This window comes from Pavona decussata, unplaced genomic scaffold, assembly GCF_977016875.1.
Source record: "Pavona decussata unplaced genomic scaffold, jaPavDecu1.1 SCAFFOLD_602, whole genome shotgun sequence".
NCBI lineage: Eukaryota > Metazoa > Cnidaria > Anthozoa > Scleractinia > Agariciidae > Pavona > Pavona decussata.
In genome coordinates, this window is record NW_028145860.1 from 3,116,630 (window position 1) to 3,131,105 (window position 14,476).

The following is a 14,476-nucleotide window of genomic DNA, read 5'->3' on the forward strand; positions in this document are numbered from 1 at the left end:
TTTTACTGAGTGGTAAGATATGCCTTGTTTCGCGAAGTACTTGTAGGCAATCAGTCATGCCTGTACTATGCCTGTACTAATATAAAATCACTCCCCCGGGGGAGGGGGGGGGGGAATGGATTTACTGCATGATGTAGCATGTAAAGGTCTTTTTTAAAGTACATGATATTTTTCATTGTTTAATAGCTTAAGCTTAAGAGAGGCGTGACCCTTTTTGTAGCTTAACAGTTCTTTGTCAAAAAGTCTTGCGTTAGTAATAAACGCGCAGAGATTATATGTTCATTTCCTGGTTCATTTTTGCCTTAAAGGGATTTACATTCAATGTGTATATATGTTCGAGGCTTTGATTTTAGTTTCGGAAGGTGGTAAGTTTTCTGTCCTACCTAATTAAGGGCGCATTCTTTCGGGAGAATTCTGACTATTCTGGTCACGATTCAGGATTAAAAAATACAGACTATCAGCTCCTAAAAGAACGCAATTTCGCTCATTTTCATTAACCTCAAAAATCTTCTAATAGAGAACGCATTTCTTTTTACTCCGGATAAACTGTACTCCGTCCATTCTACCCCCGAATTTCAAAACCAGAATGGAGTCCCAAAAGATCATGGTGCACCGTCTTTTCCGTGTATTCCTATATCAAAGAACAAATTCTCCTATCCTGTCTCCATACTTTTCTTATAAAATTACTGGGGAGACGTTATTGAAATACCAAGAAATTCACCTTGGGTGATCAAATCCCTAATTCTCATGACCTAAGGGGATGAGTAAGCACTGATATTACAAGGACAAATTTGGTGCTAATCACTGTTTTAAAGGGTTAAAGAGACAAGGGGAAACTTTGCTTCGTCTAGATTGAATACTAGTTAAAAACACCCACAAGGACACACATTTAGTTTGAAAAACACTTTCGTCGACTGCGTATAAAACTGCAATAAACCCTTTAAAGCAGCTCCCACGCGTGGGAGAGGAGGCTGGATGCCTTTATAATGGCGCGCTTGCAGCGTGAACTCCTTGTATTTCGCTGTGAAGTCAGAATTAAACGACAACGAAAAGTCCACAAGAGTGTGGTGATAACTCGAAAACTCCTTAAAGAGAGCGCATCGAGTAGTTGGCGAAAAGTGAGAACAATAGTTTGAACTCCCATTGACTGTGAACTCTATAAAAAATACTTTTCGAGAGTGCGCGAGAGTCGGATAGAAGTAATGGGGGTTGTCTGTAAAACGTACTAACGGTGGAAGATAACACTCTCTGCGGAGCTCGACAACTTTCGGTCTCGTTTAAACTCAGATTCACAAGATGAGACCAATACCTTTCGTAGTAAGGCCCCTTCAATTATGTGATATCTTACAAGATTTTATCAACTTAATAGATGTAGATGTAGATGTAGAACGTTTACAAAAAAAGGGGTGGATGTACAATGCACTTAAGATACAGAACGTTTGACAGTGTTGTGCACAACGTCTGCTCGGGCTTAATGATGTAGCACTTACGGAATATTGTTGCGTCTAGTTTTGTGAGACAGATAGCTATTTGTGTAAGACAAGTAAGATAAGTCACCTACTAACTAAATAATCACTTTAGCAAGCTAAAAGGTGCGCTGGATAAGCACACCTTAGATGCTTACAAGCTAGAATTAGTTTACTTCGAGTTTCTTCACTTTATACCTAAATGCTGATTGCATCCCTTTACCCCGTAATGGTATTATTAATAAAGGAAAGCATCGATTTAACATCGATAAACACGCCATATTTTCCCGGATTAGAGCACCAGTCTCCGTAAGACGCTACTCCTCCTAGAAAAAACCCTCCATCGCTTCCTGGACAAACCAGCGGTGCACCACTATCAACTGTACAGACATTATCTGCGCCTCGTGGGGTGCTAGCGCAGCGTTCATACTTGCTTATCACACCGCTGTATGATGTGTTACAAAGTTCTAGGGAAGCTATTTCGACTTGAGCCTCAAGTAACACATCAGAGACATTTCCTTGATTCTCGTTAGATTTCCAACCGGTCACATAACACGACGATCCAACAGGAAATTCTTTATCTTCATCCGGCAGACATACAGCAGTAACACGTTGGTGAAGTACGGCGATTCGCTCCATCTTCAACAGTGCAATATGACGTTTGGGGCTAACAACAATTTCTTTAATCTTAACAGTCTCTTCGTACCCTTGCAGCACTGTCCTGTTATGTTCACCAAGTCGGACTGCCCAGTCTTCAGGTTTTGCACTGGCGTTCACACAAGAAGCAGACGTTATTACCCAGTCGTGGTCGATCAGGGCACCACTGCAGGCATGCGTGTTTTGGAATAGCAATTCAGCTTGCCACGGCCAGGAGTTGGGACGAGCCTCACTTCCGTTGACCATCGGAGAGCTGGGCGCGGATAGGTATCGAGTTCCACATTTTGGATAACCTGAGTGATAATAACCAATTAGGAAAATAAAAGGCCATTTTTAGGACGTTCTAAACTCAAAAGATGCATTTGACGTTTTGTAGGCGAACCTTAGGCCCCACCTTTTTTTGGCTAGTTTATATCGGACGTGTAGTAATAAATTTTCAAAAGAAGGATGCAACAAGCATTACCCAACCCCCCCGCCAATTTTGTTGCTTTATCATTCAATCAATCAATCAATCAATCAATCAATCAATCAGAAACTCGTTTTCCCACGGGTGATGTATTCGCTTTGTGTTCTGAATTTGTTCAGTTCATTTCGTCAATTAGACCTTTGGTGTCAAAGACGTATTGGCCAGTTAAGATTGGTTTTTAAGTGTGCTAGACATGAGCACTGTTGGTGGAAAGTGTGATGCCCTTCGACATGCAAGACAATTTACCCAAACTGTGCATCTTTTTGCTTAGCTGTGCAAATGTTTGCCAGCAAACTGTCAACAAAATCTAAAGGAATATAAAGTTCAACTTGTCATGGAAAATACTATACAGGAAAGTAGCAATAAAAACTGAACATACATAAAGTACCAACGGCCTGATGAAGCACTTGGTCTGTGTGTTTACATTAGTCTCCTACGTTACATAGAGCTTACCATATAGAGTATTCTCAATGAAGGGCAGCATGTACCTCACATCTAAATACACTCCATATTTGTTAGCACGAGCGCACCCTTCACCCCAGCTAACCACGCCCGTCAATACAAAACTACCATCCTCCTTCTGACAGGCCAGAGGTCCTCCACTGTCACCATAGCATGCATCTTTACCGCCAGCTTGAAAACCGGCGCACAGATATCGCTCATTTATCGAGCCATTGTATGAAATATTACTGTTACAGACTTCTTTTGACACCAGATCCACCGCAACTTCGCGAAGAATCTCAGAGTACACGACAGCGTTCTCTTGTTGTTTTCCCCATCCTGTAGTAAAACAGGTTTTACCGGCTTGAAAACTGGTTTCTATAGTCGGAAGACAAATGGAGTGCACTCGTTTGTGGAACACCGCTGGTCTCTTGAGTTTGATGATCGCAATGTCGTAATCGCCCGTGTAATCTGCGCTACCGAGTATAAATCCCGGATGAATCGTTATGTTCTCAATGTCAATCATTTCTTCAAAGCCCTCGTACTTTGATTCATTGTGTTCGCCAACTCTGACTTGCCACTGGCTTGGCTTGTCATACATATAGAAACAATGCCCTGATGTCACAATCCATGAAGGGTCAATCAGAGAGCCTCCACACATGTGATTGGTGCCGTTGACTAGAAGATCGACTTGCCACGGCCAGGAGTTGGGGCGAGCCTCATTTCCACCAATGATACGGGAGGACGAAGGTGGGACTGGGCGCATTCCACAAGAAGGATGACCTTATATGGACAAAAGATATATTGAGTTTAAATCACAGTGTTTAGCGTGATGTCTTATTCAGTGTTATATCTTGTTTTTACGACCTTTCTGAAGTACGTTTCGTGTTTATTAAGGAATATCAATCCATCTAAAATTAATTTAGACGCTAAAGGCATATGACGTGTACGCGTTATTTCGATCTTTCTATAAGTATACTGCAAGTTGTTTGGCTTCTGATAAACATTATATGGACGACTTCGAATTCTGAGTCACCAAGCAACAACAGATCGTATTCTTGCTTCAAGGTGTTATGTCCGTAATTAGATAAATACAGATGGCATGCATCTGTTTCAACAACGGACATAGATTTTAGTCAGACCTTCTATCCAATTATATACCCCAATAAGATTTTAACTGGAAAACATTTCAATTAAATGCGGATTAACTCGAATATATCAATAGTCTAGTAAATGGTTTTAAAAGAGGAAAGCACTGTCCAGCGACCTAAAGACATACCTTACTAGCGAGTGACTTACCATAGAGAGTGTTCTCAATGAAGGGCAGCATGTACCTCACATCTAAATACACTCCATATTTGTTAGCACGAGCGCACCCTTCACCCCAGCTAACCACACCCGTCAATACAAAACTACCATCCTCCTCCTGACAGGCCAGAGGTCCTCCACTGTCACCATAGCATGCGTCTTTACCGCCAGCTTGAAAACCAGCGCACAGATATCGCTCATTTATCGAGCCACCGTATGAAATATTACTGTTACAGACTTCTTTTGACACCAGATCCACCGCAACTTCGCGAAGAATCTCAGAGTACACGGTAGCGTTCTCTTGTTGTTTTCCCCATCCTGTGGTAAAACAGGTTTTACCGGCTGGAAGACTTGTTTCTATAGTCGGGAGACAAATGGAGTGCACTCGTTTGTGAAACACCGCCGGTCTCTTGAGTTTGATGATCGCAATGTCGTAATCGCCCGTGTAATCTGCGCTACCGAGTATAAATCCCGGATGAATCGTTATGTTCTCAATGTCAATCATTTCTTCAAAGCCCTCGTACTTTGATTCATTGTGTTCGCCAACTCTGACTTGCCACTGGCTTGGCTTGTCATACATATAGAAACAATGCCCTGATGTCACAATCCATGAAGGGCCAATCAGAGAGCCTCCACACATGTGATTGGTGCCGTTGACCAGAAGATCGACTTGCCACGGCCAGGAGTTGGGGCGAGCCTCGTTTCCACCAACGATACGGGAGGACGGAGGTGGGACTGGGCGCATTCCACAAGAAGGATGACCTTATATGGACAAAAGATATATTGAGTTTAAAACACAATGGGCCAGTTATTTTAAGAGAGTCTTACTTAGGCCGCGTTTTAAGACAAACCGTGGGCCTCCAAATATGTTTATAAGTGGTTTATTTTAAGTAGCTAATAGTTTTCTAGTCTGAGATGCAAGCCTTTTTGTTACCTTGAGCAGCAGACAATGTTTAGATATGATTGGTGGCAAAATTGAAAATGACTTAAAACGTGGTTTTGTTAAACACCGTCTAAACTGTCTTTTAATAACTGACCCAATGATTTGTGTGATGTCTCATTCAGTGTTTCATCTTATTTTTAAGACCTTTTTGAAGTGAGTTTATTGTTTATAAAGCAATATCCAATCCATCTAAAATTAATTTAGAGGCTAAAGACATGTGACGTGTATGCGTTACTTTTATCTTTCTATAAGCATACTGCAAGTTGTTTGGCTTCTGATAAACACTTTATAGAAGACGTCTGAGTCATCAACCTACAAATGATCAATCTTGCTTCAAGCTGTTATGTCTTCTTAATTAGATAAACACAGATCGCATCTATTTAAGAAAGAGCCTTGATTTTGGTCAAATGTTCTATCCAATTGCATACCTCAAATCCTCAATCAGTTTCAAGATTATAACTAGGAAACATTTCAATTAAATCTGGATTAATTTAAAATATAGCAGTTCGCATGTAAATGGGATTTCAAAAAAGGAAGCAATGTCCAGCGACCTAAAGACATGCCTCACCAGCGAGTGACTTACCATAGATAGTGTTCTCAATGAAGGGCAGCATGTACCTCACATCTAAATACACTCCATATTTGTTAGCACGAGCGCACCCTTCACCCCAGCTGACCACGCCTGTCAATACAAAACTACCATCCTCCTTCTGACAGGCCAGAGGTCCTCCACTGTCACCAGAGCATGAGTCTTTACCGCCAGCTTGAAAACCGGCGCACAAATATCGCTCATTTATCGAGCCATTGTATGAAACATTACTGTTACAAACGTCTTTTGACACCAGATCCACCGCAACTTCGCGAAGAACCTCAGAGTACACGGCAGCGTCCTCTTGTTGTCTTCCCCATCCTGTAGTAAAACAGGTTTTACCGGCTGGAAAATTGGTTTCTATAGTCGGAAGACAAATGGAGTGCACTCGTTTGTGGAACACCGCTGGTCTCTTGAGTTTGATGATCGCAATGTCGTAATCGCCCGTGTAATCTGCGCTACCGAGTATAAATCCCGGATGAATCGTTATGTTCTCAATGTCAATCATTTCTTCAAAGCCCTCGTACTTTGATTCATTGTGTTCGCCAACTCTGACTTGCCACTGGCTTGGCTTGTCATACATATAGAAACAATGCCCTGATGTCACAATCCATGAAGGGCCAATCAGAGAGCCTCCACACATGTGATTGGTGCCGTTGACCAGAAGATCGACTTGCCACGGCCAGGAGTTGGGGCGAGCCTCGCGACCACCAATGATGCGTGTGATCTGGGACGAGACTGGGCGAACACCGCATTCTGGGTAACCTGTTAGAAGAAATACCTGGAATCAGTTGTGTTCTTTTGTTATTATCTTAAATAAAATCTGAAAGCTTTTAGAAGCAACAGTTCAACTCTCGATCAGGAAACATAGACACTTTAAAACGTAAGCTAAATACGTTTAAATGGTTTTGTACAGGCAATTTTGTACACGGCTCTCATGTAAAGCAGTTTACTTAATTTATTGTAGGTTTAGATAGCTTATATAACGAATTTTGTAACGAGTATTTTTATAAGTAGTGCCTAGTGTAAGTGATGAGAATACCTAGGATAAATAAAGTTATTTGACTTTGACTTTTGTACCAGTTACATTGTACAATAAATGTTAACGATCTCCCGTATTTTCAATCTTCGTTCGGTGCTTTGATCGAATTCTTTGATGTTTTTAAATGCTTGACTTCATTTGTTTTCATGTGATTTACCAAAGAAAAACAGGTGAGAACTAGTTTCCATTTTCGCACTGCGTGAATACCACTTATACATTTAACCAATTTCAAATACTCTGGGCTACGAGAAGCCTTTGTTTCTGCTTATTGAACCCGCGACTAGATACACTGATAGGAGGCAAGGACTGATGGGGGTATTACAGACACAGAATTTTTTATAAGGCTTGTTAAGGTAAACAGCAATTAAGTAATCCCAGTCTTGGGAAATCACAACGAAACACAGAACGTTTTCCATACCATATAAGGTGCTTTCGATAAACGGGAGAATTCTTCGTACGTCAGCATAGACTCCATATTTGTGGGGCCTTGCACATCCAATGCCCCAAGTCACAACACCAGCGAGCACCCATTTTCCAGTACCATCGGCTTGGCACATCAAGGGCCCTCCGCTGTCGCCCTGACAAGCATCCTTTCCTCCTTCCTCAAATCCTGCGCACATGAAATGTTCATTGACGTATCCGTTGTACGAATCTTTTTTATTGCACTCCGCTCGTGAAACTATCGGTACTTGGTTCTCTTGTAAAACTTCAGCGGGGGACTCACCTTCCATAGTATAACCCCAGCCGGTAACGACGCATTCCCGACCAACATCTTCGGGGAACGTCGAGTCCTCGTCGGGCAAACAAATCGGGCTGATACGACTGTAAAAAGTCGCCGGTCGTTTTAGATGGTAGAGTGCCACGTCGTAATCTCCAGGGTTAATTGCTGTCGGCCGATCGTGTTTAAACCCTGGATGTATATAAACCCTGTCGCTCTCCATGATCTCTTCGTACCCCTCGAGCTTCATATTGTTGTGTTCTCCAAGGCGTATTTCTTTATGAGTTGTAGAATAAAATGGATCTGCGCAGTGCGCAGCAGTTAGAATCCATTGAGGGTGGATTATTGAGCCGCCGCACCAATGGTTGATCCCTTCCTCCACAAATTCCACCTGCCAAGGCCACGAGTTTGGCTGCGCGGTTTTCCCGCCAACAATACGCTTTTGGCGGGAATGATGGTGCGTTGTTTGGCGGTTTCCGCACTTTGGAGAACCTGGGGTAAAATAAATACTTTTTTCAGACTCGGTCGCTAAAGATAAGTTAATGCATAGGACTGAGAACATATTTGCAGTTTGTCATTTCAACAATTTAATCATTGCTTGTTAGTATAGGAGATATTTGCTATCCAGAGTAGTCGATCAGTGAGATTCCATTATAAAATCTGTTCAGTATTACTGCAAGACAAATAGACCCTTCTCCAAAATGGCGGCCGAAAATTCAGATGAGTTAAAATTAAAAACGTATACCAGCACTAGAAAGAGCACTTTTACTTTAGTAACCCTGCAAAGTTCAGCATATCAGGTGTAATATCAGCTGAGAAAATGTAAGTTGAAAAATGAAAAATTTACAGACGTTTGTATGACTGGGGGTATGACGTATACCCCCAGTCATACAAACGTCTGTAAATTTGTCAAATTTCATCTTACAATTCCTAAGCTGATATAACACCCAATATGCTGAAACTTTGTAAGGTTACTAAAGTAAAGGTCCTCTTTCCAGTGCTGGTATCAGTTTTTCATTCAGTTCAATTTCAACTCACTTAATCTGTTGCCACCATTTTGGAGAAGGGTCTATTAGAAATTTTATGACTAACTCAGTTGAGTCTATACCATGCCTGTTTCATTCATTTGACTACTACCTGCTATGTATTATCTACCAAAACGACAACAATAAAATGAACAGTCTAACAACTTGCAAGGTCAAAATGTCATTAATAGGAGGCAATAACCATATCTATCATTCAGTCATTCAGCTGTCTTCCATTCTCGAGGGAGGAAGAGAGAGGACTCTGGGAAGGATGTTGGAAGGATGTTGCACAAAACCTTGTATTTGGTGATAAACGTTGTTGAACATACTATGGCAAAGTAATGCATCATACTGTATAACGCAGGTGCAGAGCGATTTTTTTTTTGCTCATTAAACCTATTCGGCGCCTGTTATTAGAGAGATTAAGCACCACGTTTGCGGCAAACGGTAAAAGGCAGAAATGACCACATGACCATATTTACACAGCATTTACCGCTCGCTGTTTTCAGTTTCTCAGAAAATTGAGTAGCTTTGCGTTAGCATCAAAGCCCACAATTATCTTGTACTTTTTCCGTCTATGTACTCTTTTTTTTTTTCAAGAAAACATGAACACGAATCTCACGTTTGCCGTTTTCCGTAAACGTGGTGCTTAATCACTCTATTATAATAAGCGTTTATTTAGCCAAACACGAAGCGCGAGACATAAAACGCTCTAAATAAACGCATGTTATGCAGTCTATAAATCCCCTAACTGATCGCCTTAAAAAGCCTACCTCGCACACACCCATAAATCTCCAATCTAATAGCAATAGCACCATGCCACTCCTTTGGCTTGAAGCGTAAAAACCTCGACTCTTTTGGCTCCGGTAGTTGAGAACTTATGGCGTCGTGTTTGTTATTGCTGCCAACAAAAACCTAAATAGGAAAAGGTCCATTAGTAAACGTCCTTTGGCAACAGTAAGAGCTTTGCGGTTCATTTGTATAGCCATATGTATGTTGATGCTTTTGACGCAGCGCAGAGCTCGGACCTCGGCAGGGAAGGTTAAGCTGATCCGAGGTAAAGGGAAAAAGTAAACCGGCTTCTCAAATGTGTTAACAGAAAACTAAAACGATACTTTAAAAACACAGAATCAATAAAAAGTCTTACGATATGAGATAATCTGACTGCCTTAAATATCAAATACATCAAACGTGAACAAACCACGCTACCAAACAGCGTAGCTACATGTGGCTAGAGAACTGGCTAATCCTGGATTAACGTGAACTTTGATTCAAGTTGAATTACTAATCAAAAAAGATTCTCCAAAAAGATTTTGTCCCTCAGTTTTATCTTAAAGTTATTTCTACCATTGGCTTCAAATTAGCTTTATAAACATTCTTGACGAGCAAGGTTAAAACCTTGGCTGATTTTTCACCAGGGATTCGGGGTTAACTTCCTGACAACCAGGCTCTGAAAATTTTTGGTTTGTTCTTATTTGCCGGAATAGAGTCAATCAAATAGAATTGGTTCAATTTTGGTGGGAGGGGAGGGTTAGCTTATTCTTGCTAAAAGCTGAGGGTATGCGCCACCATTTACCTCAGATAACTCGTCCCAGGTCTTGCCATCCAAGCTAAATGACAACGAATACTTTGTGACCCAGTACTCGTAGTTAGGATGACCCTGAACGGCGACCGCTGACACATTAGTCTCGTCTTTAAAATCAATCTGCAAAAATTGGCCTACATCTTGATTAAGCGGCATCCAAGCTCCGTTGCCATGGAGACGTGCTTCCCCAGGGTCGTGCAAAACGTCACGAATGGACGAAGCGGTGATGTCAGCATTCTGGATCCAAAAGCTTTGCATACCCAATGTCTTGTTACATTGTGACCCTGATAGCCCAGACAAAGGGATCAGTAAGTCGGTTGAAGCTGATAAGGGCGATCGCAAGCAATTTTGTTCTACCCTTTGAACCTTTGAGGAAAATTCTATGAACATTCAAGTAACCCTGATTCAAATTAACCCTTTAACCCCTAATTTCAAAGCACAAATTTTCCTACCTTGTCCCCATACTTTTCTTATAAAAGTACTGGGGATACGTTATTGAAACATCAAGAAAATCACTTTGGGTGATCATATCCTAATACTTAGGATGAGGTAGGATGTCAGGGGTTGAATAAGCATTTATATTGCAAGGAGAAATTTGATGCTGATCACTGTTAACATCCAAAAATCCTAAACATGCCTAAAGAGTGACTGTGAAAATAGAGATACTAAGCAGTACCGATTCTGTGGAATCGTTTAGCACGGCGTGCAAAGTTGTTCCAACTGCTGATGGATAAAATTTCAAGCGTGACCATTCAGAGGAAAGCTGCTGGGCAGTGTTTTCCTGTGGCGGTGTTTGTTTTTGCGACTTTCAGAATCAGTTTACAAATTTCCATTTGTGGGCTTGGCCAGTTTAGAAGTTAAAATGCTACAGCAGTGTTGATTAAGGAACGATTTTGTGGCTGGATCATGATTATTATACAATAAGACTAAGACTTTTAATACTTATTCCCCCGTCTACTTTTAGGACAAAAAGAACATATTCAAAGTGAATGTCGGAAAAGAAGCACTGATGTGCGTGACTTAAAATATTGCATAAATAGAAAATTAAAACTAGGAAATTAATTAAATGAATAATGTCACAAGTCCGAAGTTAATGAACTGCATGACAATGACGAATGACCCATCTATTAAGCTAAATAAGGAAGAGAAACGCTTGTAAATCTTAGTACACTGATTGTAATGTAAGGTCAGATCGAGTAAGAACGGATTGTGAACGGTAACTGTGAACCGCGAATAGAAGATAGTGAATTGTAGATTGGATCGGTGATTGTCAGATTGTTGGAATGTTAAAATAAATCTTCAGAAAAGGAAAGATACAGTCCTCTTCAGTTTGTGAACCGGCAAGTGCGGAGTCCATGAAAGATTCCGCGACAGTACAAATAGTTTTTAAAAGCGCACAGCTGTTAGGTATCATTTTGTCTATTCCTAATTGATTGTAGCACGTAAACGGGCCCCCAAGTGGGGCTCGGCTCGCGGTCATCACAAGATAATTTGATTGAAATAAAAGCATCTGGCAAGTCAATCACACTTGAAAACGCAACCGGTGAGGTTTGTTTTGTTTGAAAAGAAAAGAAAAAAAAAAAAAAAAAAAAAAGACAGCATGCTTGCTAGATTGGATATGGAAAGCTTATGACAACCGGAGGACAGGAGACGACAGACAGGAAAAGGAAAATTGACAGTTCATAAATGACATTTTGTCCATCTACCAGACCACATCTAATTAACAACAACGCGTTATCAAAGTAGTTAAATAAAATGAGTCAACACGTTTAAAGCCGAGTAGAAGAATTAAGTTTCTTTTTGTCAACCGAATAATAATAAAACTGTTTTACGACCCAGCTGCGCCGGCATAGCATTGCGTTAGTTTTTGAACATTGGCCGGAGTGAATGGCATTGCAATAATACCGAACAGGTATCTTTTCAATTTCCTTTCATGCCACGGTCACATAAGTAGGTTCTTCTTACCTGAAGACTGTGATGTAAATTGTGCTGCAGCATCTAAAGGAAGAAGCAAACAAGAGATTAAGCAATTAACTAATGAATCCACGCTAATGCAGACCGAGACTGATACCTGAGTTTGGTTCATTCCAGTCGGTTAGTTTACAATTCACAGTTTGAATACATAATTCAACACACGCAAAGATAAAAATACCACTACAAGATAACTAAATGACATGTTAACTTAAGGTTGAAAATTCACACACTGAGTCAAGGGCAATTTGTTTTCACATGGAAGATTTTTAAAGACTAGCTTTTTGGCATTAGAAGCAGTAATCCAGTATTTCACATGTACAATAGGCATACTGCAGTTAAGGAATCTAGCTACATCTTAGTGTATGTTTCCATGTGGACAGGATTGCAAACACAGCACGCCAAACACAGAGGTCACAGAGATCTAAAAACACTTCAGATCAGATTCGATTTCAGAAGGAAGGGTTATCATTTTTCCTACCTTGGATGATTAGAGAGAAAAGCACAGTCGCCAACATCACCATCGCGACCAATGTTTTTGGTAACGAACCTCTTCGCATTGTAGCTTGCAATTAGTCAGAATGTCAACAAATCAGAACTTTGCGTGTACCTTTGTCATGTAACCTTTTACACGAAGTAAACAGAAATATTTGCATACGCCTGACAGCTATGACAATTGGGAAAAAAGCTCTTTAAAATGGCATGAACACACAGACGCGGAAGAAGCTCCTAAAATTAATTCAAACTGAACTGAACATTTAATTAAAAAAGGATTATCTGTCATACTATCTACGCTCTCACTCGATCTGCAGACCGTGACCCGGTGAGGGCGACATCAATTTCCGATCGAAAGGATTGTCAATGTTTTAGATGTCTGTTTAATATGGTGGTGATCGTGTTGTATACTTAATATTTTTTATTTTATTTTTTTCTGATAATACTAACTCTTTAATAGCACAGACAACAACAACAACAACGATTTATTTGGTATTCCTACATGAGTACATGGGGCGGTTTAGACAACGACATAATATGTTGTTATCTCAGTATATATACTGTAACATTTTAGGCGACTTACTTTGGTCTGTATATTATATAATATACCGATGCAAAATAAGCCAGTAGTTACTGGCCTAAAATGTCACACTATATACCGACGCAAAATAAGCCAGTAGTTACTGGCCTAAAATGTCACACTATATACCGACACAAAATAAGCCAGTAGTTACTGGCCTAAAATGTCACGGTATGTAGTTAATATTAATTTACCGACGCAAAATAAGCCAGTAGTTACTGCCCTAAAATGTCACGGTATGTAGTTCATATTAATTTACCGACGCAGAATAAGCCAGTAGTTACTGGCCTAAAATGTCACAGTTTTAGGCCAGTAAACACTGGCTTATTTTCCGTCGGTATATTGATACTGTGACATTTTAAGCCGATAACTACTTGCTTAATTTCGTGTTGGTATATTCACTATATACTAAAACACCGACGAAAGTTAGTCGCTTAAAATGTTACACTATATAGACTGTGTTAATCGCATATTATGTCACCCAGTACATGGTATTTACCTATAATAAAATAGGTCTAATATAATATAATCTAAAATGACAAAAGGGTCTCTCACTAAATAAATAATAAAAGTCTGTCTATAATCCATACATGAAAGGATATAGGCAGCTGTAAGTCTGCAAATAGTAGGATCAACATTGTTAAAAAGAAAAATAATTTTAGAAATATCGATTTAGATATTACAATGAAATGCAAAAGCATGGGGATTGTATGGCATAGGTGGTCGGGCGAAGAAAACATGGAAAACGTTTTCAAAGTATTTGGTACTAAGCGTTAAAACTATCTCCCCTTAACCAACAAGGATGTTTGTAAAAAAATTCAATGTTCAACGCTTCCAGGAGCGATATCCATGACATTTCGCGTCAGTCACGCACGTTAATGGCGCGAAGCCTAATTTCGCGCGAGTTCTCTCGCGAGTTCTAACGCGACCAATGTCTCCAGAAGCTGGACTAACCGATCGCTTATTTCCCTGTCCTCTTGCTTATTTTTCTTTTCTTATCTACTTCACTTTTCTCTTGAAGGGATAACCGGTTAGTATCAAACATGCAAGGACTTTCGGTCGATTCGGCTCTGCCGTTTGTGAGTATGTTTTTTTGGGGGATTTCTAAACGTTGTTGGTGAGTCTGGTTTTATGTACATCTCTTCGAATACAATCAAATGACTGATTTCTTTAAGTAACTTTCGATGCAT

General features: G+C 40.3%; 1 protein-coding gene across 4 annotated transcripts; it reads right to left on the reverse strand.

Moving 5' to 3' along the window:
* Window positions 1–128: 128 nt before the first annotated feature.
* On the reverse strand, window positions 129–12,924 carry LOC146449407 (transmembrane protease serine 9-like). 4 transcript variants are annotated; one of them, XM_085101534.1, is made up of 9 exons: window positions 12,693–12,924; window positions 12,206–12,238; window positions 10,232–10,524; window positions 9,429–9,570; window positions 7,331–8,122; window positions 5,865–6,635; window positions 4,330–5,100; window positions 3,043–3,813; window positions 130–2,416 (listed from the first exon to the last, which is right to left on the reverse strand). In XM_085101534.1, the coding sequence occupies exons 1-9, from the start codon at window positions 12,769–12,771 to the stop codon at window positions 1,686–1,688; spliced, it is 4,383 nt and encodes a 1,460-aa protein (XP_084957660.1). In that variant the 5' UTR covers window positions 12,772–12,924; the 3' UTR covers window positions 130–1,685. The 4 variants fall into 4 exon arrangements, with proteins under 4 accessions (XP_084957662.1, XP_084957660.1, XP_084957661.1 ...); XM_085101535.1 differs by lacking the exon at window positions 12,693–12,924 and adding an exon at window positions 12,445–12,586; XM_085101533.1 differs by lacking the exon at window positions 12,693–12,924 and having other exon boundaries at window positions 12,206–12,590.
* Window positions 12,925–14,476: the final 1,552 nt, after the last annotated feature.

What these genes read in the sequence shown, in the direction of transcription:
- LOC146449407 (XM_085101533.1), bottom strand. Translation starts at nt 12,326, where the DNA reads ATGAACCAAACTCAGGTATCAGTCTCGGTCTGCATTAGCGTGGATTCA. An exon ending in GATTTATGGGTGTGTGCGAG is followed by an intron (nt 8,123 to 9,428) that starts GTAGGCTTTTTA and finishes ATTTTACCCCAG; the next exon opens with GTTCTCCAAAGTGCGGAAAC. An exon ending in CATTGAGAATACTCTATATG is followed by an intron (nt 2,417 to 3,042) that starts GTAAGCTCTATG and finishes ATTATCACTCAG; the next exon opens with GTTATCCAAAATGTGGAACT.